This window comes from Scyliorhinus canicula, chromosome 1, assembly GCF_902713615.1.
Source record: "Scyliorhinus canicula chromosome 1, sScyCan1.1, whole genome shotgun sequence".
In the NCBI taxonomy this organism is placed as follows: domain Eukaryota; kingdom Metazoa; phylum Chordata; class Chondrichthyes; order Carcharhiniformes; family Scyliorhinidae; genus Scyliorhinus; species Scyliorhinus canicula.
In genome coordinates this window covers 82,999,794-83,027,536 of record NC_052146.1, presented here as the reverse complement: position 1 = coordinate 83,027,536, position 27,743 = coordinate 82,999,794, and the positions used below count along the sequence as shown (strand labels likewise).

At 45.7% G+C, this 27,743-nt stretch overlaps 1 protein-coding gene across 6 annotated transcripts in view; it reads right to left on the bottom strand.

Moving 5' to 3' along the window:
* The window catches only part of LOC119964605 (alpha-taxilin-like), an 86,979-nt gene that overhangs the window by 16,097 nt on the left and 43,139 nt on the right, over positions 1 to 27,743 (bottom strand). For all 6 annotated transcript variants that reach the window (XM_038794315.1, XM_038794308.1, XM_038794336.1 and 3 more), the window contains 4 exons: positions 24,812 to 24,982; positions 20,002 to 20,196; positions 9,604 to 9,723; positions 5,697 to 5,771 (listed from right to left, as the gene is read on the bottom strand). In XM_038794315.1, the coding sequence (XP_038650243.1) occupies positions 5,697 to 5,771; positions 9,604 to 9,723; positions 20,002 to 20,196; positions 24,812 to 24,982 (561 nt within the window). The remainder of the gene's footprint in view (positions 1 to 5,696; positions 5,772 to 9,603; positions 9,724 to 20,001; positions 20,197 to 24,811; positions 24,983 to 27,743) is intronic.

Here is a 27,743-nt window from a genome sequence, read left to right as displayed (position 1 = left end):
TCCAAAAACATTCAATCGTTCCACCACCGACGCACAGTAGCAGCAGGGTATACTATTGACAAGATGTACTGCAGGAACTCACCAAGGCTTCTAAGGTTTCTCCCAAACCCATGACCACTACCATCTAGAAGGATAACAGCGGCAGATACCCGAGAACAGGAGGTACCCCTCTGAATCACTCACCATCCTGACTTGGAAATACGGCGTCTTTCCTTCACTGCCGTTGGGTCAAAATCCTGGAATACAATGTGCCAAATGACCTCCTCCTGTACTGTAGGAATTCTATGATTCTATTCTATGGTTCTAACTCCACTCTTAACAGTACTCTGGGTGTACCTACACCTCAGGGACTGCAGCGGTTAAGGAAGACAACCCATCACTATCTTATGAAGTGCAACTAGGGATGGACAATAAATGTTGGCCTAGCCAGTGACACACACATCCTGTACATGAATTGTTTTAAATCCCCTTGCAACAAAGACCAACATTTCATTTGTGCTCTGGCCCTACAGTCAACACTCGAACACCTCGACAACAAGGACACTTGCATCAGACTGCTGTTCATCAACTACAGCTTCAACACCATTGTCCCGACAAAACTAATAACCAAACTCTGCAACCTTGGATTTGGCCCCTCCCTGTGCAGCTGGATCCTTGACTTCCTCACCAATAGGCTGCAATCTGTTAGGATAGGTAACTTCACCTCCACCACAATAGTCCTCAACACCAGGGCCCCGCAAGGATGTGTGCTGAGTCCTCTATACACACGACTGTGACAAAATTTAACTCCAATTCTATCTATAAGTTTGCGGATGATACGGCTGTGGTGGGCCGTATCTCAAACAACGACGAGTCAGACTACGGAAGGGAGCTAGATCACTTGGTTGCATGGTGTACCGAAAACAACCTCTCTAAATATCAGCAAAACCAAGGAACTGATCATTGACTTCAGGAAGCGTAGTATGCAGCAGTTAAGAAAGCCCAACAGCGTCTCTACATCCTGCAGAAGCTAAGGAAATTCGGCATGTTTGCATCAACTATCACAAAGTTCTACAGATGTCCCATAGAGAACATCCTATCCGGCTGCATCACAGCTTTGTATGGCAACTGCTCGGCCCAAGATCGCAAGAAACTGCAGAGTATAGTGAACTCAGCCCAACGCATCACACAAGCTTGCCACCGTCCCATTGATTCTGTCTACACTTCCCGTTGCCTCAGGAAGGCAGACAGCATTGTCAGAGACCCCTCACACCCAGCCTTTGCCCTCTTCCAGACTGCTCCACAGAAGTCTGAAGACCCATACATCCAGACTTAGGAACAGCTTCTTCCCCATAACTACTAGACTCCTCAACAACTCTCCCTCGGATTGAACAGTTCCCTGTCAGACTCTATTCACAACGCCCTATGCTGCTCTTTGCTCATGATGTATCAGCTTTGTTTGGCCCTTGTTCCCTACTGTAACCAATTATTTATTTGTCGATGTACTGTGTACTTTATTGCATTCACTGTAACTATCTACTATTCTTTTTTGTCTACTATGTAGGCACGGTGTATATTTCCTTGGCCTCAGGAAAATACTTTTCACTGTACTTATTACAATTGGTCCTTACATCTAAATCATTTACATTGTCGTGGTGATGGCGAAAAACCCCGAATGACATACGGACATATTGAACTTTTAAAAATGAACACACAAGCCAACGATGGCTAAGAACGTAAATTCTGAGAATGCAAATTCAGTCACTGTCAAAATTACTCTGGTGTGGGTGATACTACGAGAGAGACAATGGAATGACACTGATTGGAAAGAAGAACATGCAAACTTCAACTGCCATCTCCTGTGAAGATAATGGGAGCAGATTTTCATCTCAGCAGGAATTATATCTAGAGCGGTTTGTAGATTTTCAGCCTCCAGAAATACACAAGAGACCAGGATAAAAAGCCAGCTGCAAAACTTGGCCAATGTGGACTATGCTGGGCGTGTTAGAGGACGTGACACAAACAGAAAGACAGCAGAGTCCCTTTTGCTCTGGCAGGTAAAAATACAAGTCATGTTCTCTCTCTGATTGAGCCATGTCAGCGAAGCCACAGCTGAAAATGAAGCCGGAAAACTTCTCAGCTAAACTGGAGGACCATGGAAACTCTAAATTAACTATTCAACTGTGAGGTCAGTGCGACTGGAATCACGAATCTCAAGCAGCTCCTATGTTTTACCACCCACTCCTCATGGACAAGCCAAAGACTATTTGTATACCGTATATACTCGCGTATCATGCGATCTCGCGTATCATGCGATCTCGCATATCATGCGACCCCTAAATTTTCGTCCCCAAAACATGATTTTACGCTATATCTCATGTATCATGCGAGTCACTTTTTTGGAAATTAATGCCCAAACTAAAACTTCCAAATGGTATCATTGTCTGTGGATTCTGCAGAGTGGATTCTGTTGTGAAAGCTGTTCGCGAATCGAACAGCCACTTGACGTATCCATTCATAAAAACAGCAAGTAAAACACCCGCGAATTTTGTATCTCGCGTATCATGCGACCCCCCCAAATTTAGGTCTTCAAAAGTCGCATGATACGCGAGTATATACGGTATCTTCTTTTCTTATTTTTGGACTCAATTCTACATTCTAATCGATGCAAATGTATGTGCACATGTTGCTTATTATTTTTCTTGCATTTAGTAGCTAATACATTTACTCTAACTCAAGAAAGCCTGGTTAAATTTAAAATCCTTTTAAAACAATTACTTTTAGACTGGGAAAAAGGACCTGCAAAGGCAGGGAATTATAATGAATGGTGGCGAATGCACGAAGGGCCAAATGGCCTGCTCCTCCTATTTTCTCTGTTTCACTCGTTCTCAATTCTCCCTCTTCCTCTCTTCTTTTTTAAAAATAAATTTAGTGTACCCAATTTTTTCCAATTAAGGGGCAATTTAGTGTGGCCAATCCACCTACCCTGCACATCTTTGGGTTGTGGGAGTGAGACCCACGCAAACACGGGGAGAATGTGCAAACTCCACACGGACAGTGACCGAGGGCCGGGATTGAACCTGGGACCTCGGTGCTGTGAGGCAGCAGTGCTAACCACTGTGCCATCGTGCTAATATATATATATATCTCAGTAGTTAGCACTGCTGCCTCACAGCACTAAGGACCCGGGTTCGATCCCAGCCCCGGGTCACTGTCTCTGTGGAGTTTGCACATTCTCCCCGTGTTTTCATGGGTCTCACCCCCAAACCCATCTTTGGAGGGTAGGTGGATTGGGTACGCTAAATTGCCCCTTAATTGGAAAAAACTATTGGGTACTTCAAATTTAAAAATATGTAGTTAATATTACTCATGCACATGTCAAATTATCATGACATATTAAATACCGACTACCTTGAAAGTTTGTCAGTTTTTCAAGTTTTACTGTGTATTTTTTAAAACTTTTCGCTATCTTGCAGTTGGAAGAACTGAGTACTTCAATGTATCCTTTTCAAATGATTCCTGTCAATATTATCTATACGCAATTACAAGCTAACAGTAATGGCTTGTTAACAGCAGGTTGTTCATTCGAGTTCCAGGAGTTCCAGTTTTCCCCTGGATAAAAGCAAACTTCAATAGAAATGGAACTGCGGGTTGCAAAGGGTGTTGACTCCTATCACAGGATATCACAAAGCCACAATCTATCCCTGAGCATCAGGAGGCCTTCTGATCATGAAGAACATTCCAGGAAAATTCAGTTCTGTGCTCAACCATCTAATCATCGAATTCACAGTGCAGATGGGGGCCATTCAGCCCAACTAGTCTGCACCGGCCCTTGACATAAGCATCCTGCTTAAGCCCACATCTCTACCATATTCCGTAACCCAGTAACCCCACCTAACCTTTTGGACACTGAGGGACAATTTAGAATGGCCAATTCACCTGACCTCCACATCTTTGGATGTCCACATACTTCGAGAAGGGATCTTTGTGTAGTGATGAGAATCCTAAAGGACTTCTGAATCCAAGAGTGTTAATACCAATTATGCCAACATACATACAAAAATACCAAGGGGCAATTTAGCATGGTCAATCCACCTAACCCGTACATTGTTGGACTGTGGGAGGAAACCCAAGCAGACACGGGAAGAACATGCAAACTCCACAGTCACCCAAGCCTGGAATTGAATCCGGAATTATGAGGCAGCAGTGCTAACTACTGTGTCACCGCACCACCATTTTTTGGGAGATTTTCTGTATCTTCTTCCATGAACATGGACACAAAGCATTTTGCTCTTCCACAACCATCTGCCATCTCTGCAAACAAACAGCAGGAGTATAAACGAAAGAGAAAATGCTGGAAAATCTCAGCAGGTCTGGCAGCATCTGTAGGGAGAGAAAAGAGCCAACGTTTCGAGTACGATGACTCTTTGTCAAAGCTAACAGGCACAGAATGTGGGAAATATTTATACTGTGGAGTGCGAATGAAAGATGAGTCATAGCCACAGAAACTCGGGGAAACCGGGTGCTAATGTCCACAGAAACCAAGGGGAAAGAGTGTTAATGGCAGTCCCCAGAGAGAACAAATGATGTGAAAGGCCAAACAGCAGAGAATGGGGTAGAGCTGATCATCTGAAGTTGTTGAATTCGATGTTGAGACCAGAAGGCTGTAGTGTGCCTAACCGGAAGATGAAATGTTGTTCCTCCACAACAGTTGAGCTTCACTGGAACATTGCAGCAGGCCAAGAATGGACATGCGGGCATGGCAGCAGGGTCTTTTGTTAAAATGGCAAGCAACGGGAAGGTCAGGATCCTGAATGCACACAAACCGAAGATGCTCAGCAAAGCGATCACCCAGTCTGCGTTTGGTCTCTCCAACATAGAGACAACATCGGGAGCAGCAAATTCAGACCAAATTGGAAGAGAAGCACTTAAAACGCTGCTTAACCTGGAATGAGTGTTTTGGCCTGGGATGTTAAGTATGGAAGAGGTAAAGGGGCAGGTGTTACACCTTCTGCGATTGCATGGGATGGTGCCATGGGTGATGGGAGAGGTATTGGGTATGGTGGAGGAGTGGACTAGATTATCTCGGAGGGAACGGTCTCTGCGGAATGCTGACAAAGGGAGTGAAGGGAAGGTATGTTTGGTGGTGGCATCATGCTGGAGTTGGCGAAAATGGCGGAGGATTATGCTTTGCATACAGAGGCTGGTGGGTTGAAATGCGCGAACGAGGGGGGCTCTATCCTTGTTCTGGGAGGGAGGGGAGGGGGCGAGGGTAGTGATGCAGGAGATGAACCGCACACTGTTGAGGGTCCCATCAACAACTGTAGGTGGGAAATCACGGTCGAAGAAGAAGGAACACATTTTTGAAGCACCAATTTGGAAAGTGGCATCATCGGAACAAATGCACGGAGGTGAAGGAGTTGAGAGAAAGGGATGGAGTCCTTACAGGGTGTAGGGTGTGAAGAGCTGTAGTCCAGATAGCTGTGGAAGTCAGTGGGTTTGTAGTGGATATTAGTGGATAGTCTATTGCCGGAAATGGAGACAGAAAGATCAAGGAAGGGAAGTGTCTATGATCATATTTTTAAAACAGCTATTTTTCATCTTTTGCACCAGTTTTACTGATTTGATACACAAGGATAATCGAACATTTTCCCTGCAGTTTTCCTGTGTAACTACACACATTTAGTCATGTTAAAAATAATCAACAAAGATCATACCTGCTGTTTCAGATGAACTTCCTGCTGTTTCATGAGTTCACACATCCTCTGGCTTTCCACAGTTTCCTTCAACAACTGAAATCCAGACAAAAGAATAATCAAAATTAATATCCAAACAACCTTTGATGACTGTTCCACAGTAAAATCTTTATCATATTCAGTTTTTTCCACTGGCCACATTTCCCATTTTTGCTTCATGTCCAAGATATGCAGATTTGAGTGCAGGTGCCACACAGCATATTGACCACGAAATCCGGTTGCAGCAAAGACTATTTGCTGGTTTAACTCAATGGGCTAGACAGCTGGTTTGTGATGCAGAACAAGGCCAGCAGCGTGGGTTCAATTCCCGGATCAGCTTACCGGAACAGGTGTCGGAATGTGGCGACTAGGGGCTTTTCACAGTAACTTCATACTTGTGACAATAAGCGGTTATTATTCTCCTCACAGCTCATCCTCCCACCCAACTTGGCGCCATCTGCAAATTGGAGATATGACACTTTGTTCCCTCATCTAAATCATTAATATATATTGTGAATAGCTGGGGTCCCAGCACCAATCCCTGCGGTACCCCACTAGTTACTGTCTGCCAATTTGAAAAGACCCGTTAATTCCTACTCTTTGTTTCCTGTCTGCCAACCAGTTTTCAATCCATCTCAATAGACTATCCCAATCCCATGGGCTTTACTTTTACATGCTAATCTTTTATGTGGACTTTGTCAAAAGCCCTCTGAAAGTCCAAATACACCACATCCATTGGCTCTCCTTCATCAATTCTACCAGTTAAATCTTCGAAGAATTCCAGTAGATTTGTCAAGCATAAATTCCCCTTCATAAACACATGCTGACTCTGTCCGATTCTGCCACCGTTTTCTAAGTGCTCTGCTGCAAAATCTTTGAGAATGGATTCCAGAATTTCCTTCACTACTGATGTCAGGCTTACTGGTCTATAATTCTCAGCTTACTCCTGACCTCCCTTTTTAAATAGTGGAGTTACATCAGCCATCTTCCGCAAAGAACTCAAGCAAGTTTGTCAAGCATTCCTTAAGCACTTCATAAAACCATACTGACAATGGTGGATTGAGCTGTGTCTTTCCAAATGTTCAGTCATCTCCTCCTTAATGATTGATTCCAGCAACTTCCCCACCACAGAGGTCAAGCGAACCAGTCTACAGTTTCCTAATTTTTACCCCTCTCCCTTTTTGTATACAGATGTCACATTGGCATGTCTACTGGGACTCTTCCAGAATCCAGGGAATTCTGAAATATCACAACTAATGCATCCACTATCTCTGCTGTCACCCTCCTCAATACCCTAGGATGCAGGCCATCAGGTTCCGGAGACTTATCTGCCTTTAATCCCTTTAGTTTACTCAATACGGTCTCCCTGGTGATGGTTATTGCACCTGGTTCCTCTGCATTGAATGCAGTTTTTTGCAAAATCTTTATTATCTTCTACCTTGAAGACAGAGGCAAAAATTGGTTCAGTGCCTCCGCCATCTCTGTTCCCTATTATCATCTCATCAATATAGTCCTCTAAAGAGCCAACATTTACTTTAGCTATTCTCTTCCTCTTTTTACACTTGTAGAAGCTTTTGTTATCAGTATTTATCTTTTCTGCTAGTTTCCTTTCGGAGTTCATCTTGGCTCTTTTAATTTTATTTTTAGTAGCCTTTTGCTGAACCTTAAAGTTCTCCTAATCCTCGAGTTTCCCCACTAGCTCTTGGAGTGTGATATGCCCTAGTTTTTGCTTTTATGTCTTCTTTGACTTCCTTGTTTAGCGATGAAACATTTTTCTCCCTTCTCACAATCCCTCTTCCTCTCAGGAATAGACTTGAATTGAGAGGTAGGGGTATTTAATTTCGCCCTGAACATCCACCAATGTTCCTCAACTGTCCTACCCTCAATTGGCAGGATGGGTATAGAGGGATATGGGCCAAATGCGGGCAAGTGGGACTAGTTTAGTGATCGAAAACGGGCATTATGGACAAGCTGGGCCGAAGGGCCTGTTTCCATGCTGTAAACATCTATGACTCTAATTTTACTTCTAATTCTACTTGGGCCAACTCATTCCTCAGGCCAGTATAATTACCTCTGTCCAACACTAAAACTCTAGTATGCCACTGTCTTCTATCGCTCAATCTGAATTTGAAATTCTAGCATGCACGGATCACTCTTTCCAAGAGGATCCTTAACGACAAGGCTGTTCATTAACCCTTTTTTATTACATAACACTAAATCTAAAATAGGCTGCTCCCTGGTTGGCTCCATAACATATTGTTTTAAGAAACAATCCCCATACATTCTATGTTGAGAAAGCAGTCAATAAAGCATGTGATATCTTAGGCTTTATTAATGGGGGCATAGAGTACAAGGATAAGGCGGTTGTAGAATTTGTATAAGACACGAGTCAGACCTCATCTGGAGTACTGTGCCCACTTTTGGGCCATACTTTAAAAAAATTAATTTAGGGTAACCGATTAATTTTTTCCAATTAAGGAACAATTAAGTATGGCCAATCCACCTACCCTGCGCACCTTTGGGTTGTGGGGGCGAAACCCACGAAAACACAGGGAGAATGCGCAAACTCCACATGGACAGTGACCCAGAGCTGGGACCTCAGTGCCCTGAGGCAGCAGTGCTACCACTGTGCCACCAAGCTGCCCTGGGTGCCATACTTGAGGAAGGAAATGAAATGAAAATCGCTTATTGTCACGAGTAGGCTTCAATTAAGTTACTGTGAAAAGCCCCTAGTTGCCACATTCCGGCACCTGTTCGGGGAGGCTGGTACGGGAATTGTAGTTGAGAGAGATTCACAAGACTGATTTCAGGGATAAAGAGCTGTAGCTGTGAGGATAGACTGGAGAGGTTGGGACTGTTTCTCTTGGCTGAGAGGAGTCTTGATGGATATATGCAAGATTCTGAGGGATATGGAGAGGGTAAATAATGAGAAATTGTTCCCTCTCAAGACAGCATGAAGAACTAGACTGCACAGAATCAAAACAATTGGCAAAAGGAGTAAAAGGGATGCGAGGAAAAACATTTTCACCCACAGGGCGATTGGAGTCTGGAACCAACCTAAGTAGAGGGTGGTGAAGACAGGTTCGACTGAAGTATTCAAAAAGTGAATTAGATTGGGATTTGGTAGAATTCTCTTCCAGAGAGCCAGTGCAGAGTCGATGGGTCAAATGGCCGTCTTCTGCACTGTAAAGATTATGATTCTGTGAATCCCACTTTTCCGCAATGCTAGGCTGGAATTTCTCCAATTTGGGTTCTGCCCCCACCACTGCACTGAAACAGTCCAAACCAAAATCCGAAATGGCATCTTTTTTGATTGAGTGTAGGACATTTCTTCCCACCCCCCATCCGCTTTGCTGACTTGCAGTCAACCATACCATCCTACCTCAAGGCAACTCCGTTGTTGTCCAGCACAGTACGATTGTCCCCACCTGTTTCCAGTCTTACCTATTTAATCATAGCTTCTCCTTTCATATGTTACTTCTAGAATCCCTCAGGTATCTAACCACCACCATCCCCACTCCGCAACTACATGTTGCCCCAACATGCCACAAATTCTTCATTTCTCAGATGCTGGTCTTTTGTGCACTTAACCCTCCCTTCACTGCAAGCACTTGTGTCTGAAGCAGTTTATGCCCCATGCTGTAGAATTTAATCCCTAAACATTTCCAATTCTCCTCAAATTTCTTTGACCAAACTTTTGGCCATCCTTTTAAATATTTTATTGTGTTTGGTGAATGGTTTGTCGGATCACACCTTGGATTGTTTCCCTTCTTTAAAGATGTGAATAATTGCACGATATTCCTGTATCAGCACACAATTGGGGAATGGAGAATAATGGTCTGTATTGGGAAGGGAGGCAAGAAAAAGATCGAAGGATTTAAAAACTCACATATTCTTTTTCTTTCTGGTGCCTCTCTTCTGCATCTTTCAGCAGCTCCTGTGCTTGCTGGAGTTTGGCATCAATGAGTTGCTGTTGCAAGTCTTTGTGTTTAAATACCTTGTCAATATGCTGTGAACAGATTGTTTATTTCATTAAACATTGAAACCATAATGATATTAAATCAACTGACGATTTGCCTAAAAATTCCTGAAAAAGGAAACAATGTTACCTGGGTAGCCTGTAGGGAGGAGGGAGAATACTGTATCACAGCCTCACTAGGTCAATACCAGTGTGGGGCGTTAACATACGACGTCACCAACACCACTTTCTGCATCAGGCCACACATCCCCACTAGGATAGGTTTGATTGAGCTGGTAGATATACACAGGAGAGAGAAAGTGGTGATGAACGCTCGCGAGGGGCTCGGGCAGACTCTTGGGAGTACTTTGAAAAAATTGATACCGGGATAACACTTCTGCCTGAGAAATTACAACAATTGGTCACAGCACACAAGACCTTTGTCAAAGTAGTCCAACAAAAGGGGAAATCAAAAGAAATATTAATGAGATTAGAGTCACTACCTGGTGGAGGACTTTTAAGATTGGAGCTCCAACAATCCAATACATCCATGGGTCCGCCTCCTTTCACACCTGACCATAATAGGCACCCTGCTCATAACTGTCTACTTAACCATCCTCACACTACAACTCGTCCAATGGAAGAAGGAACTAATGTAGCCCTTGGACGTAGAAACTGTGATCCGGCGCTGCGCAGGACATATTAAGAATTCTAGCTGAGAGTTTTCTTTGTTGTGTGATGCATTACTGCTTTTGTATTTATTTGTAGCTCCAACCATTGCATTTTGTGTATGAACAGTTTGATTTTGTACTTTATTTATGGTTCTACAAACTGTACATATGTCGGGATAGGGAGTAGGATTGTTCGCCCAAGATTCTGATACTTGACATCCGGTAGCTTGGTTAGAATGTTGTGTTCCTGTTCGCTGACGTTCACTAGATCAAGAGGAAGGACTGTGGCAAAATGGACAATGGCCTAGATTTTGAGCGCGATATAAAATTGGACATCTAAATTAAAAATTGGACATTTTAAATCAAATCAGTCAGCTCCAGGGCTGGCCTGATGGGAATTCAAACTTGGCCAAGTTTGAATACACTGAACACAGACAAATTGCCAGGACATGTCTGGGCCTGCCCCGTCAATCACCCATCAGGAGATAATCGGTCCTATTCTTATGGATCGACTGCTTTGGGTTGCCCTGATAAAGTTAGATATCCAGCCACCCAGTTTTCCCGCCATTGCCATATATGAAGAGAGGTTATGTGCAAACAATATATCTAGGAATGGACCCCTGGGGTTGTGATCCTTGTGCCCTGTTGAGTTGCAATCGCTAACACCATTGGGTATTATGACCCAGCCCCGAGACCTCATTGGCTGAGGGCCAGAGAACTCTCTGTCAAGGCAGGAAGAGGGATATAAAGATTGACAACCAGGACCCTCTCCAGCGCAGACTCCGCGCAGAGTAGCAGAGAAGATTTGACGACAGACCAGAGATGGAAGGAAGCAGCACGTGAGACCCGCCTTCACAGATGAATGGCCCCTGAGGAAACCGAGACTCAGAGAATCGGACCTGCAGCTCGACTGAGTCCATCGGCTCAGGTAGTATTAAGACTGTTATTACTTGGTATAATTTAAGAGGGTAACTGGTCTACGGTTTGATAAATAAATTTGGTTGATTTATACACTTGTGCTGTCCTTTGTTTGCCTCGCCAATAAAGACACCTGGGTAAAATATTTGAGTAATAAACTAGTCGAAGTGTCTGATGTTAGAGGCAACATATCAGATTTCAAGATTAAATAGATTACAAGGTTCATCTTAAGCTACAATGGTCTTATTACCACAAAAAGTCCCTTTTAAGCACACAAGACGACTGCGGTCAAATACACACTTCGCTCTGAACCCGTTAGTGTCTGTGGTTTTCTTCTCAGAAATCCCCCAGTTGATTGTCACGGAAGTTTCCAAACTCTTTTTTTTTTTTTTTAAATAATTTTTATTGAATTTTTCAAAATACAAACATTTTAACCCCCCCTACATTTACATTTAAATTATAACAACACAAAGTCAAACCCCCCTACTTAACAAGAAAGAGAAAAAGAATCCCCCCCCCCCCCCCCCCCTACCCGCGCATCCCCCCCCCCCCCCCCCCCCCGCCGGCGAACCGACAGTCAGACCAACTTATCATTTCTAGCAGCGTCCTCGGGCAGGCCTTGCCCGTGCCACCGCCGCTACCGTACTTCCTTCGTCGTTTTCCCCCCTCCCCCCCCCCCCCCCCCTCCCCCCCCTCCCGCCCTCCCCTCCCCTCCCGGGTTGCTGCTGTCATGGCCTCAGTTTCTATCTCTGATCCAAGAGGTCTAGGAAGGGTTGCCATCGCCTGGAAAACCCCTGCACCGACCCTCTCAGGGCGAATTTGATCCTTTCCAATTGGATAAAGTTTGCCATGTCGTTTAACCAGGTGTTAACACTCGGAGGCCTTTCGTCCCTCCACTGAATCAGGATCCTCCTCCGAGCCACCAAGGACGCAAAGGCTAATATTCCAGCCTCCCTCGCCTCCTGTACCCCCGGTTCCACCCCAACCCCGAAGATCGCAAGTCCCCATCCTGGCTTGACCCTGGACCCCACCACTCTCGACACCGTCCCTGCCACCCCCTTCCAGAACTCCTCCAGTGCCGGACATGCCCAAAACATATGTGCATGATTCGCAGGGCTTCCCGAACATCTAATACACCTGTCTTCACCCCCGAAAAACCGACTCATCCTTGTCCCCGTCATGTGGGCTCTATGCAGTACCTTAAATTGAATGAGACTTAGTCGCGCACATGACGACGACGAGTTAACCCTCTCCAGGGCGTCTGCCCATGTCCCGTCCTCTATCTGTTCCCCCAGCTCTAACTCCCACTTATCTTTCAGCTCCTCTACTGGTACCTCCTCCACCTCCTGCATAATCTTATAGATGTCCGAGATCTTCCCCTCCCCGACCCAGACCCCTGATAGCACCCTATCACTCACCCCCCTGTCGGGGAGCGCGGGGAACCCCGCTACCTGTCGTCTGGCAAATGCCTTCACTTGGAGGTACCTGAACGTGTTCCCCGGGGGGAGCCCAAATTTCTCCTCCAGCTCTCCCAGGCTCGCAAACCTCCCCTCTATAAACAAGTCCCTCAGTTGTCTAATACCCGCCCTCTGCCAGCTCTGGAATCCCCCTCCTGTGTTTCCCGGCGCAAATCTGTGGTTCCCTCTTAGTGGTGCCCCTATCAGACCTCCCACTTCCCCCCTGTGTCGCCTCCACTGCCCCCAGATCTTGAGGGTGGCCGCCACCACCGGGCTCGTGGTATACCTCGTGGGAGGGAGCGGCCATGGTGCCGTTACCAGTGCCCCTAAGCTTATGTTGCCGCAGGACGCCCTCTCCATGCGCTTCCAGGCTGCCCCCTCCCCTTCCATCATCCACTTTCGTACCATCGATGTATTTGCCGCCCAGTAATATCCTGAAAGGTTGGGTAACGCCAGCCCTCCACTATCCCTACTCCGCTCCAAAAAGACCCTTCTAACTCTCGGGGTGCCATGTGCCCACACATACCCCATGATACTACTCGTTACCTTCTTGAAAAAGGCCCTGGGGAGGAAGATGGGCAGACACTGGAACAAAAACAAGAACCTCGGGAGGACCGTCATTTTAACTGACTGCACCCTCCCTGCTAGCGACAGCGGCACCATGTCCCACCTCTTAAACTCCTCCTCCATCTGCTCCACCAGTCTGGAAAAGTTCAACTTGTGTAGGGTCCCCCAGTTCTTTGCCACCTGCACCCCCAAATACCTAAAACTTTTAACTGCTCTTTTGAAGGGGAGCCTCCCAATTCCCTCCCCTTGGTCTCCCGGGTGTATTACAAAGACCTCACTTTTCCCCAGATTTAATTTATATCCCGAAAAGTCCCCGAACTCCGCTAGTATCCCCATTACCTCCGGCATTCCCCCCTCCGGGTCTGCCACATACAACAACAAATCATCCGCATAGAGCGAGACCCGATGTTCCTCCCCTCCCCTTGTCAGTCCTCTCCACCCCCCTGAACCCCTCAGTGCCATCGCCAACGGCTCAATCGCTAATGCAAAGAGTAAGGGAGATAGGGGACATCCCTGCCTGGTACCTCGATGGAGCCCAAAATATTCTGACCTCCTCCCGTTTGTTACCACACTTGCCATCGGAGCTGAATAGAGCAGTTTTACCCACTTGATAAATCCCTCCCCAAACCCAAACCTTTCCAACGTCTCCCACAAGTATTCCCACTCCACCCTGTCAAATGCCTTCTCCGCGTCCAGCGCTACCACTATCTCCGCCTCCCCTTCCACTGCTGGCATCATAATCACATTTAACAATCTCCGAACATTTGTGTTAAGTTGGCGTCCCTTCACGAACCCCGTCTGGTCTTCATGGACTACCCCTGGCACACAGTCCTCTATCCTGGTTGCCAGGACCTTTGCTAACAGCTTGGCATCTACATTTAAGAGGGAGATAGGCCTGTAGGACCCGCACTGGACCGGGTCCTTGTCCCGCTTCAAAATCAAGGAGATCAGGGCCTGCGACATTGTTGGAGGCAGAACCCCCCCCTCGCGCGCCTCATTGAAGGCTCGCACCAGCACTGGGCCCACCAAGTCCACAAATTTCCTGTAAAACTCCACCGGGAACCCATCCGGCCCCGGCGCCTTCCCCGCCTGCATCTGGCCTATCCCTTTAATTAGCTCCTGCAGCTCTATCGGCGCCCCCAACCCTTCCACCAGCTCCTCCTGTACCTTTGGGAACCCCAATTTGTCGAGAAAGTTCTTCATTCCCCCTCTCCTCTTCGGCGGTTCAGACCTATACAATTCCCTATAGAAGTCCCTAAAGACCCTATTCACCTCTTGCCCCTTCTGCACTACATCCCCACCCCTCTCTCTCACTCCCCCAATCTCTCTGGCTGCATCTCGCTTACGAAGCTGGTGTGCCAGCATCCTGCTCGCCTTTTCCCCGTACTCATACGCCGCACCCTGCGCCCTTCTCCACTGCATTTCCGCCTTCCTAGTGGTCAGTAGGTCGAACCTGGCCTGCAAGCTACGCCGCTCCCTTAATAGCCCCTCCTCTGGCGCCGCCGCATATTTCCTATCTACTTCTAGGAGCTCCCCCACCAGCCTCTCCCTTTCCTGCCTCTCCTTCCTCTCTCTGTGTGCCCTTATGGAGATCAGCTCTCCTCTAATCACTGCTTTCAAGGCCTCCCAGACCGTCCCCACCTGCACCTCACCTGTGTCATTCGTACCCAGATAGTTCTCAATGCCCGTTCTCACCCTTCTGCACACCTCTTCGTCCGCCAACAGCCCTACATCCAGGCGCCACAACGGGCGTTGGTCCCGCGCCTCCCCCATGTCCACGTCCACCCAATGTGGTGCATGGTCCGATATCGCAATGGCCGAGTACTCCGTGTCCTGCACTCTCGGTATCAGCCCCCTGTTCAATACGAAAAAATCGATCCTAGAGTACACTCTGTGGACGTGGGAGAAAAAAGAATACTCCCTCGCCCTAGGCCTACCAAATCTCCATGGGTCTACCCCTCCCATCTGCTCCATGAACCCCCTTAACACCTCTGCCGCTGCCGGCCTCCTATTCGTCCTGGAACTCGATCTATCCAGCCCAGGGTCTAACACCGTATTAAAGTCCCCTCCCATGATCAGGCCCCCTGCCTCCAGTCCCGGGATGAGGCCCAGCAGGCGCCTCATAAAACCCGCGTCGTCCCAGTTCGGGGCATACACATTTACCAGTACCACACTCTCTCCCTGCAGCCTACCCCTCACCATCACGTACCTGCCCTCCTTGTCTGCCACCACCTCTGCCGCCACAAACGACACTCTCTTTCCCACCAAAATCGCCACCCCCCGGTTCTTGATATCCAAGCCTGAGTGGAACACCTGTCCCACCCACCCCCTTCTCAGGCGGACCTGATCTGCTACCCTCAAATGAGTCTCCTGCAGCATTGCTACATCAGCCTTCAGTCCCTTCAGGTGTGAGAAGACCCTTGATCTTTTGACCGGCCCATTCAGCCCCCTTACGTTCCACGTGATCAATCGGGTCGCAGAGCGACCCGTCCCTACTCCCTGTCGATTAGCCATGTCTTGTCCCTTGCTCGCCCCGGGTCATCCCTTCTTTTCTGACCCGCTTCCCATAGCGATGGCCCCCCCCCCCCCCCCCCCCCCCCCCCCCCCCCGGCTCTCCCCTTCTCGTCCCTGGTCTTTCTAGCAGCAACCCGGTGTCCCCCCCCAGTCCCCTCCCCTTCCCCCCCCCCCCCCCCCCCCCCCCGGCTAGGACCCCTCCTAGCCGCGATGTACCCCACATCGTACTCCCGAGAGTCAGCTGGTCTCCGCTGACCCGGCTGCTCCTGCCACATTCCGACTCCTCCCGGTTCACCCCATCTGCGCCCGTGAAAGATCCCCTTAAAACCCCCGAGAAAGACCCGCATAATCAACCCGCTCCCCCCCGTCCCGTCTCCCCAACTTAACGCTATAAATACAAATACCCAATGGCAACTACATACATAAATACTTAACTACATACTTAAATAACAAAATAATTAACTAACTATCAACTAACCGCGTGCCCAACCATCACCCTCCATCAAACAGTATAAATAACCGCAGATAACCATAACCCGAAAAGAAAAAAAAGAACCAAAAAACCCCCCCAAGCACCCAAAGAAAAAGGGTAGGAGGGGTAAATAACTAAGGGAAATTGGAAACGGGAAAAAAACACCCCATAAGAAGCCAACGACCCACAATAGAGATTTCAACAGTACAAATATACAGAAACACCCAACAACTCGAAACCTTCAAAATATTCAGAAAAGTCAACCGTTCGAGAAAAAACACCCCAAACACTCCACGAAACTGTTACCCAGTTCCGACCTGGCCTGAAAAAGAAAAGGGCCACTTGCACAATCAAGAGTCCCCCGGCGGCTACGACCGCCGGTGCTCCCAGGTTTTAGTTCGTGTCCAACTTTTCCTCTTGTACAAAGGTCCAGGCCTCCTCTGGGGACTCGAAATAATGATGTTGGTCCTTGTAGGTGACCCACAAGCGCGCCGGTTGCAACATTCCAAATTTGATCTTTTTCGCGTGTAGCACCGCCTTTGTCCGGTTGTACCGGGCCCGCCGCTTTGCCACCTCCGCACTCCAGTCCTGGTACACCCTTACCGTCGAGTTCTGCCACTTGCTGCTTTTCTCCCTTTTAGCCCACCTCAGGACTTTCTCTCGGTCACTTAGCCGCTGGAACCGCACCAGCACCGCCCTCGGGGGCTCGTTTGCCCTAGGCCTCCTGGCCATGACCCGGTATGCCTCTTCCAATTCCAGGGGCGCCGGACCGGCCCCTTCCCCCATCAGGGAGCTCAACATCTCCGCCACATATCCCGGGAGATCCGACCCCTCCAGGCCTTCTTCCAGGCCCAGGATCCTCAAATTTTTCCTCCTCATCCGAGTGTCCAGCTCCTCGAAGCGGCTCTGCCACTTCGTGTGGAGTGCCTCGTGCGCCTCCACCTTTGCCCCGATGACTGTGGCCTCCTCCTCCCTCGCGGCCATCTCCTGCTGCAGATCTTTAATCGACGCCTCTTGGATCGCCTGGGCTCCCACCAACCTGGTGGCCGTCGCGTTCATGGACTCTAAGAGTTCCACTTTCATCTCCGTGAAAAAACGGAGGAGAGCGGCCTGCTGCTCCTCCGCCCATTTCTTCCACTCCTCCGGTGCACCGCCGGCCGCCATTTTGATTTTCTTCCCCCGCTTTTTTTGGGGAGCTGCTGCCGTTTTTCTTGCCGCTCCGCTCCGGGTACCGACCATAAAATCGGTCTAGTTCTCCTCAGGGGACCTTCCCCCACCGGGATTCGTTTTTTCAGCGCCGTTGGGGCCCTCCAATTGGCCCAAAAACACCTTTGTTGCAGGAGCTTCCAAATGTGCGGCTTAGCTAGTCATAGCCGCAACCGGAAGTCGGAAGTTTCCAAACTCAACTCCCAAAAACACGCTTTAAAATCTTCTCTCATAATGATGCTTTCCCATGACAGTTTGGATTCCGAAATCCAGTCCAGGTTTCACAAATGACACTTTCCAAAAAAGTTTCTGCTCCACTTTTATCAGAAAAACCAGTCCAGAGTTTTACACCAACCCCTTTAGGATTTCTTGGTCTCGACTGCGGTTCAAACTGCTCACACTTGCTTTAACTCTCGAATTCCCACACATCAAATGCTTCATCTACCTCAAGTCTGCTGTCCCACTTTAAATCCAGTTACTGTGATTATCTCTTTAACTCAGAACACTTTGCTTACTGTTCTCTGAATTCTTCTGAACAATACTTGGGCTCTGGTCACTTGACTCTCAACTTCTTAGACCGTTGATCTGTCCCAATTTACTGGTTATCTGGACTGTATGTTGTTCCTGAAGAAGCTCGCATCTTTGCAACTTTCTTCTCCTGTCTAGCTTCTCCTAGCAGAGTTGAGAGCTGTTCACTCCTCAGTGACCTGGCTCCAACTGCTCTGGCTTCCAGTTAAAACTAAAAACAAAGGAAAGCCCTTCCCTCTGTAACTGGCTTCATGTTGCCAAGCACTGACTTACTTCTATTTATTCTTCATATCATAGACCTCTCCAAGCACAACAGAAACACAGTGGGAACATAACCAACATACAAACACCGTTGCCCAGTATGAATTGAACTTTCAGTTTTACCCTTCCAGGCACAGAAACATTAGACTAAACACATCTAAAACTGTACCTTATTTCTAATGTTTACTAATACAAATATAAATCCCTTAAAACTACCTTTGCTTTCCTAACACTACACATTGCGCCTTTTTCAACTGAACAAAAACTTAGGGAAGAATCATTCCTTGGTTCATTAGCCTGGGCACTGGCTTGACCAGAGTCGACCTGCTCTGTTTGAATTTGAACAAAGCTGGTAATTGTTCATGCTGTATTCACCATGGCAACCTCTCCTCCAGGGTCCATCTGCCAACCAATCAGCACTCTCTTCTTGTGCACTATAAATTGTGTTTTCCCCCAACCCCCCCCCATTATTGTTGTAAATTTCTTGTTTGTTATCCTGATGAGTGCAAGACGCAAATTGTTGATAGCATGCCTTTTTTCAAGCAATGCTCACATCCTGTATTACCAAACAACTACTTCCCAAATATACTTTTTCAAACGTGCACAATTGCCACATCATAATTGTGACCAATTCCCAGATGCCATGAATATTGCTGTAATCCAAAAGAGAGGATATTTCATTGAGGCAAACAATACCCCTACTATATTTGAGTTCATACTTTACATATTAGCCTCTCCTGCCTCCAGACACACATTGAAATAGAAAACTATTGTTACAATATTTTGACTCACTGGTCTTACCAAATACCCTCAAATGAACTTCCTGAAAGGTGATGCAGCATCCAGTTCGCTGGACCATGGTCCAGCTAAACACATTTTCAAACAATTAATTAAGTTAACATTTGCAATAACGAGTTGCAAATTTACAGTAGCTAACAACCTAACCACTGCTCCATGAAAGCTGGCGTATTTGAGATAATGGCTAGTTTTAAAATTTCCATGTAAACTGGTCAGAACACAAGGTCCCCAACTATACGACAGTTCTTTGCAGGTCATTCATGGATTCTCCCTGGCCAAATTATCTCTCTCGGTGGTTCCAAGTGATCTACATTTATATCAGATTGAAGTATGACGAAAATCTAAAATACATCTCAAATGCAATATGAATTACCAGTTAAATTTATATGTATTTGTATTTGAACTGAATGTCTTTGCCCTTCAAGCATCCGACCAGGTACATCTGTTTTCTGGAGCTATTGTATAAATCAAGCTGGACCAACTGAGTATGTCCTTTTACAAAAAGGAAGTTATGGTCTACCAGCTACACCATCATTGTGTGTACCACTGAGGCAACTGCTGTGGAAATTAACAGTTTCAATACAGATGCTTTGCCTCCCATTTCTTTGATGGGTTTGTCTTGGCAGGGCACTTCATGAGTATGAGGAAACAGACTACCTATATCTTACAGTCTGTGAACAATGAAGAACAGACAATTGTTTCTTTGCATTCAATGCTTAAACTCCCAGGTTAAGGAATGGTATGAATCAAATGCAATGCAAGGTTCGTTGAGTCCAGTAATTGTTTAATTAATTATTTTAATTCCAATTCTTAAAATGTAGAATTAAGTATCTAAACAACTAAAATTACAGGCTGATGATATCTTTTTATTGTACTTCCCAGCTGTTGAGTCCATGATGGAAGATTTATAGCTCCAGATATTGTTCACTTTTCTTACCTCCTCTCTCAGTTCATACTGCTCTATCAATTTCTTCAGTTTCTCTGCCAGCTCCATGTTTTCCTGACGCAGTTTCGAATTCCGTTCATTATGTTGTTCCATTTGTGCCTGGATATCGTTTAGAGTCACCTGGAAGTGAGAGGTGATCTCTTTACGCTTCTCTTCCTCATCTCTTCCTCGTTGAATACCTTCTTCCTGTGGGAACATTTCCCAGCATTGATTAGAATTCTGATATTTCACTATTCCAGTTAGTGATATGACAGGTATGTAATTGTATGGCCTGGCTTGACTTGATTTCACCTGGCTGTCATATGTACAGAAGAGGGATTTTTCATAGACCTCGGATAAATACAAAAGCAATTCACCAAAAATGACAGTTAACGGTTTGCAGAACACCACCAATTCACACTGGAGCAGAATTGCTTCAGAATCTCTCTATTGTGGAACTTGTAGACAAAATGGGGCAGCGCAGGGGAGCCAGAGCCCAGATTTGATGGGGGAACGAGAGCAGGGATAGAGATGGTGGATTAGAGCAAGGATTATCATTCCTGCCATATCCCGTCATCACTCTCCATGCCAAAGGGAGGTAAATTTATAGATTTCTTGTTTTTAGGAGTTATGGTTGATATATAAGTAACAAGAACTAAAACTTTAAAATAAAAATGATATAAAATTAAGCAGTAAAAATAACAAATACCTAAAGAACATACTTGTGCAATCAAGTTTCATTAGCTGTTGGTACTAGCATTTAAAAAGCACAGTAAGTTGCAGTATACATAGGAATTATTCAAAATTAATTAATTAAATTAGTGATTCATAGAATTCCTACAATGCAGGATGTGGCCTTCGGCCCAACGAGTCTAAACCAACCCTCTGAAAGAGCACTCCACCTTGGCCCACTCCCCTGCTCTCCCCCACCCCATCCCCATAACCCAACCTGCACATCTTTGGACACGAAGGGACAATTTAGCATGGCCAATCTACCTCACTTAGCAAACACTTCAATTCAAGGTATGTCAGTGTAGCTTGGAATGTGCACCCTGTCGGATATGGAAAATCGTGCATGCAAAAAGTGCCCTCTATGGCTACATCTGCAGGAAATGTCACCAGCTGCAGAAACTTGAACTCCAGATTTTGCAACACAAATGGCAGCTGGAGTTACTGTGGTGCATCCGCAAGGCTGAGGATTACATGTTTAGAGAGTTGGTTACACTGCAGCTTAGAAGTACAGAGAGGGAATGGGTAATCAAAAGGGTATCCAAGAGAAACAGGCAAGGAGTGCAGGAATCGCCTGAGGCTATCTCGCTTTTTAACTGCTTTTCTATTTTGGATTCTGGTGAGCAAGATGGTTCTTCAGAGGACTGCTGCAAAAGCCAAGATCATGGCACCAGGGGTGCCTCAGCTGTACAGAAGGGAAGGAGGAAGAGTGGAAGTGCTATGGTGGTAAGAGAATGGTGTGAGGGAGAATCACAGGTAATCGAGTTGTGAATTGTCTTAAGCCAGGACAGAGCTGAATTGTCTCGAGCCAGGACACACTGTCTGTTCCTGTAAAGACTTGTTTACCTGTAAAGACTGGCATCCAACCATTCTTCACATTCCAATCTGTAATTATCTTGCAATTGTGTCTCTCCTATATATGCTGTGTTTGTGAATCTGCTTCCACTTCACCTGAAGGAGCAGCGCACCGAAAGCTCGTAATTTGAAATAAACCTATTGGACTTGAAACTGGCGATGTGAGACTTCTTAGTGTGCCCACCCCAATCCAGCGCTGGCATCTCCACAACTTTTATGATCATCCAAAGGACCCAGACCTGTTAGTGGAATGGGCTGACAAGTGGCAGATGAAGTTCAATGCAGTAAGTGCAAGGCGGTTCATTTTGGTAGGAGGACTATGGAGAGACAGTATAAAATAAAGTGAGAAACTCTAAAGGAGGTGCACGAACAGAATGGCCTTGGGGAAATGCACACAAGCCATTGAAGATGGCGGGGCACGTTGAGATAGCAGTCAATAAAAAATGTGGTAGCTTAGGCTTTATTAACAGAGGCATTCAGTACACGAGTAAGGAGGTCATGTTGAACTTTTATCAGACACCAGTTGGGCCTCATCTGCGGCATTGGGTCCTGTTCTTTGTGCCATATCTGAGGAAGGATGTGAAGGCATTGGATAGAGTACAGATGAGATTCACAAGAATGATTCCAGGGATAAAGAAGATAAATTGGAGATTTTGGGACTGTGTTCCTGTAAGAAAAGGAGGCCGAGAGGAAACTTGATAGAGGTATTCAAGATCCTGAGGGATATGGACAGGGCAAATAGTGAGAAACTGTTCACATTCAAGAGAGCATCAAGTGCATAGATTCAAAAGCATAGAATTCTTTCAGTGCAGAAGGACACCATTTGGCCTATCGAGTCTGCACCAACCCTCAGAAAGAGCACTCTAACTAGGTTCACTCCCCCACACTAACCCCACTTGCATATCTCTGGACACTAAGGGACAATTGTTCATGGTCAATCCACCCAAGCTACACATCTTTGGACTGGGGGAGGAAAGCGGAGCACCCGGAGGAAACCCACGCAGACAAGGGGAGAATGTGCAAACACCACACGGTCACCCAAGGCCAGAATTGAAGCCAGATCCCAGGCTGTGAGACAGCAGTGCTAGCCACTGTGCTGCCCAAATAATTGGCAAAAGGAGTAAAAGTGATGTCAGAAAAATCTTTTCACTTAGAGAATGGCTGGAGTCTGGATCAAACTTCCTGAGGGTGCCGGTGGAGGCAGGTTCAATCGAGGTATTCAAAGCGGAATTGGATTGAGGTACGAAAAGAAAGATTGTGCGACGTTACAGGGCTAAGGCGGGAGAGTGGGACTAGGTGGAATGCTCTTTCAGAGAGCCAGTGTAGACTTGACAGGCCAAATGGTCTCCTTCTGCGCTGTAAAGACTGTGATTCCGAGAACATAATCTAAAAATTAGAAACGTTCAGGATGGAAATTTTTTATACTTCGACACACAAAAGGGTAGTAGTTTGGAACTCTGTTCCGCAAACAAGAATTGTTAGATCGATATCGATGCTAGATCAATTTAAGTCCGAGATTGAGATCCGAGACGCAGTAAAAAGGGTAGTAACTCCCTGGTTAAAATCTCCAAACTTTGTGCACATGTAATTGAAACACATTAGCAGTGATTTCACCGGTCTGCAGAAGGGCTAGGCACGGATTTCTGTCTGTAGAAGTGTGTGTCAGTTACTTTGGAAAAAAAGTACTTTTCTTTCTAACTTATGCCTTTTCTTTCTTGTGCCAATTTTCTGTTCTAGGAAATTAATGCTTTCCCTACGTATTTAGTTTGAATTGAAGGGTGATGATTACTGAGGGTATTGAGTAATTCTTGTAATTGCATGTGCAGAATTACTCCATATGTCCACACAGATAGCAAAGATAATGCTATTACTTGACTGCAACACCTAATAAAGGAGTTAGTGAAAGCCCAAAAAGTAGCTGTGGAAAAATCAAAAAGTAGCCCTCACGAAAATCTCAGGAAGAACCCGCGAAAAAAAATGTTGACCCCCTGCTAAGCTATAAAAGGGGAACTTGGAGGTATCAGGTCAAGTTACAAATGCACTGTTAAGATGGATGTAAGGAAGTAGGTCATTTCACAGAGGTCAAATCTTGGAATAGTATGACAGTAATGTGTTGAATGTAATTTCGATGCAAGCATTCAAAAGGTAAGTGGGTAAGTTCCAGGAAGCAAAATGCATCTCAATTTATAAAAATAGAGAGTTATTTACTGGCCAATGCAGTCTCCTGGAATTTGCTATATTGTTGCGTGGATCAGAGAAGAATTTCAGAGATATTCCCCCTAAATTGGGTAACGATCACCTCCTCTTGTTTTCTTTGCTGTTCTTATGAGATTATATGGTTGCAAGAGGATGGGTTGAATTGGGTGTACTCTTTTTTAAATTAGAGTATCTAATTTTTTTTTCCTATTAAGGGGCAATTTAGCATGGCCAATCCACCATCCTGCATATCTTTTTGGGTTGAGAGGGTGAGACCCATGCAGATATGGGGAGAATGTGCAAACTCCACATGGACAGTGAACCAGGGCCGGGATCAAACCCGGGTCCTCAGCGCTGTGAGGCAGCAGTGCCAACTAACCACCGCGCCGCCCTGGGTTTACTTTATTCTTGGGTCTTCTTTATTGTTTCCTGGGATCTGTGTATCACTGGCAAGGCCAGAATTTGTTGCCCTTAAACTCAATGGCTTGTTAAGCCATTTCAGAGGACAGTTCAGAGTCAACCACTACCGGTAGGCCAGGTCAGATAAGGATGGGAAATTTCCTTCCCCAAAGGTTATTAGTGAATCATTTGAGTTTTGAGGACAGTCGATGATTGCTTCATGGTCACCAATGCTGAAACTACATTTATATTCCAGACTTATTAACTGAATTCAAATTCCACCTGCTGCCTGTTGCGATTTGAATCCATGTACCTGGAGCATTAGCCTGGGTCTCTGGTTTACTAGTCCACCACATGACCACCACACCACTGTCTCCCCAAATGTCATGATAAAGATGTACAATGGTGGGCAAGGACAAACCAGATAGAGATTATCTTTTGTCCCTTTTCACATGTCTTAATCAACTATGCCACACAGATCCACCCCAACACATTTCTGAATTTGTAGTAACAGATGAAAAACTAGACATATAAGTAGGTTAAGCAAAAAATTAACAAGGCTTTATCCACAAGACCTGTACTGGAAGCAAACAGATATCATCTGTGCACTAATCTGCAGTTACCAATGATCACTTCACTTTACCTTGAGTGTTCGATTATGGCGTTGCAGCTCACGGCACAAACTTTCTAGTTTGCTGCGTGCCAGAATGGCTTTGCTGTGCTCATTCCGGAGGTGATCCTTCTCTTGTATGATTTGAGTTTGTTTCTTTTGTAGCAGTCTCATTTGCTTTTGTGTATTTCTATGCTCTTCGAGCTGCAGAGAGATCAATTGTGTCATTCAGATAGGTCAAAGCTTTAGATCACTTTAATGGATGGTGACTAATTTTGAACAGCTTAATTTGTCAAAATGAGAACCATTTTGCTAAGCATGTGGAACTTCAGCTTTACACATCATAACCAACATAACCAGGACCGCAATATTTTACTAAAATAAAGATCATGTACGTAGTACTGTTACGAATTAAACCTTTTCTAAGAGGGTTATGTTTTAAACTGTCCTTCTAATTTATGTATGATGAATGTTGAATGTTTTTATATAGATTGCATTATATTTATCTGTTGCAGTAATGTTATCAAAAGCTTGGTTGAAGGTATCCATACTCTGTGGCTTAAAAAAAGTGCATTTAAGATATCGTAAAAGTGAGATTAGCATTCACTCTAACCAACCAAACGTGTGTTTACAAAGAGGGGTTTAATAGACTTTTGTTTATAGAAAGAAGATTCCCTGGAGAGTAGATAATTTGAGACGTTGTTTTTAGACTTGGGTAAGCTGGTCTGCGGATCTGAGTGGGATAGAGATGATATAATTAATGGGAGGAGCCAGGTCTGCAGAAGGTATCTTAACCTTTAATCTGCTAAGAGCTTTAAGCTCAGCAGGAGCTTTTGCCAAATGCTGACAGGTTAAGCAGTAGTCTGACATACACAACAAGACTCGCAGCTGGTATCTGAAAGGGTTTTGAGACATAGAACAGTACAGCACAGAACAGGCCCTTCGGCCCGCGATGTTGTGCCGAGCCTTGTCCGAAACCAAGATCAAGCTATCCCACTCCCTGTCATTCTGGTGTGCTCCATGTGCCTATCCAATAACTGCTTGAAAGTTCCTAAAGTGTCCGACTCCACTATCACAGCAGGCAGTCCATTCCACACCCAACCACTCTCTGAGTAAAGAACCTACCTCGGACATCCCTTCTATATCTCCCACCCTGAACCTTATAGTTATGCCCCCTTGTAACAGCTACATCCACCCGAGGAAATAGTCTCTGAACGTCCACTCTATCTATCCCCTAACCATCTTATAAACCTCTACGAAGTCGCTTCTCATTCTTCTCCGCTCCAAAGAGAAAAGCCCTAGCTCCCTCAACCATTCCTCATCAGACCTATCCTCCAAACCAGGCAGCATCCTGGTAAATCTCCTTTGCAATGCTTCCACATCCTTCCTATAGTGAGGTGACCAGAACTGCGCACAATATTCCAAATGTGGTCTCACCAGGGTCATGTACGGCTGCAGCATAACCCCACGGCTCTTAAACTCAAGCCCCCTGTTAATAAACGCTAACACACTATAAGCCTTCTTCACGGCTATATCCACTTGAGTGGCAACCTTCAGAGATCTGTGGTCATGAACCCCAAGATCTCTCTGTTCTTCTCTCTTCAGTGGTTTTTCCAAGAAATCTCTATTCAAGTGTGCAGCAAGTAACTTTGTATATGCTAATTGTATTTACAAGTGGCTTTTCCAGATTGGAGAAAGAGACGGTATCAGTTAGAAGCTAAAAGTGTTTCTTTTTATTGTTAAGAATTGTTTAACTGTTGTGAGATATTTTCTGTGATGTTAATGTAGTTTAATCTTGTGTTAATAATAAAGTTTGTTTTAATATACCATATACCTATTGGTCAGAGGAATCACTCCTGGAGCAAAGTATCCTTTCCTCACAGTTTTAAAAATGTTTGGGGTTCTTGTGCGGTATCCAAACAAATATTGGGGTCTGGTCACAAACATATGAAAGTGGGCAATGAAGAAAGTCACGTGATCTGTTGTGAGCGCTTCGACAACAAGCCTGTATGGCCTGGTCACCATAGAAACAGAGAGAGACGGGGCCCAAGTCACGTGTTGTTGAAATGCACATGCTCAGTTTAACAGCTGAAATCAAAGATAGAAGCAGATGTTCTCATTATTGCAGACTTCCTGTCTAAGAGATAACAGAGTGAGGTGGAATCCAGGAGACAAAGGCAACAACAGTTGTATGCAGCAGGAAAAAGGCTGTTCTGTGATAGCTACCAGGCGGAATTCTGATGGCAGTTGGTCTGACAGTCAAGGAGAGGGAACTAGTAGAAATTTAAGAACTCTGAAAGGTTTGCCCTGGCTTGGCCAGGGGGAAGAAATTATTGGGGTGAGCCATGCAAACAAAGAGAGTTTGAGATTTCTTGGAGACTGAAGGAAATAATTTTTGCTCGATACTGAACATTACAATTTAGCAAAACTGGAAGAAGTGAATCTGCTGGAAGCAACATGGGACAGTTTATTCAAAAGATGGCTAGATTCTCTTTTGGAGATGGTCATTGGTTGTCACTTGCATGGCGCTGATTTTACTTTCTAGTCATCAGCCCAAGCTTGAATGTGTCCAACTCTTGCTACATATGGGCACTGTCTGATTCAGCATCGGAGATGCTGAACATTGTGCAATCATCAACAAACATCCCACTTCTAACCTTAATGAAATGAAATGAAATGAAAATGAAATGAAAATCGCTTATTGTCACGAGTAGGCTTCAAATGAAGTTACTGTGAAAAGCCCCTAGTCGCCACATTCCGGCGCCTGTTCGGGGAGGCTGTTACGGGAAGATGGGGATATGGTCATTGAAGATGGTTGGGCCTAGGACACGACCTGAGGAAATCCTGCAGTGGCATCCTGGGACGGAGATAATCGACTTCCAACAGCACAACCATCTTCCTTTATGCAAGGTGTGATTCTAACCAGTGAAGAGTTTCCCCCCGGATTCCCATTGACTCCAGCTTT